Below are 456 nucleotides of genomic sequence, written 5' to 3'. Positions count from 1 at the left end.
TCCTGCTCGCGCTGTCGCGACAGCGCCCGCTCCAGCGCCCGCCCGCCCAGCAGCGCCATGCCTAACGGCCCGCCGCCATGGCAACGCTTCCGGGGTGGGGCGCGGACGGCGTCCGCCGAGGGACACGCTGCTACGCCAACGCTTCCGGGCGCCATGGCAACGCGGATAGGATGGGATGGGGACGGCGTCCGCTGAGGGACATATATGGCAACGCTTCCGGGATGGGATGGGGAGGGACAAGCTTCTGCGCAGCTGCTTCCGGGCGCTATGACAGTGCTTCCGGGATGGGGTGGAGACGGGTTCCCTCGAGGGACACATTTCTGCGCCCGCCGCCTCAGGGCGCCGGTGCTTCCCGGCACCATGGCAATGTTTCCGGGATGGGATGGGGACGGGCTCCGCCGAGGGACATACTTCCGCCACCCGCGGAGTCGCCCCACTTGGAACCAGAGCTGTGTT

General features: G+C 69.1%; 1 protein-coding gene across 1 annotated transcript in view; it reads right to left on the bottom strand.

Annotated features, from left to right (window-relative positions):
* TCHP (trichoplein keratin filament binding) overlaps nt 1–155 on the bottom strand; it is a 7,272-nt gene extending 7,117 nt beyond the window's left edge. Inside the window, exon 1 of the mRNA XM_014517822.2 lies at nt 13–155. Within this exon, the coding sequence (XP_014373308.2) occupies nt 13–155 (143 nt within the window). The remainder of the gene's footprint in view (nt 1–12) is intronic.
* Nucleotides 156–456: the final 301 nt, after the last annotated feature.

This window comes from Alligator sinensis, unplaced genomic scaffold, assembly GCF_000455745.1.
Source record: "Alligator sinensis unplaced genomic scaffold, ASM45574v1 scaffold628_2, whole genome shotgun sequence".
In the NCBI taxonomy this organism is placed as follows: domain Eukaryota; kingdom Metazoa; phylum Chordata; order Crocodylia; family Alligatoridae; genus Alligator; species Alligator sinensis.
This window is presented reverse-complemented; position numbering and strand designations above follow the sequence as displayed.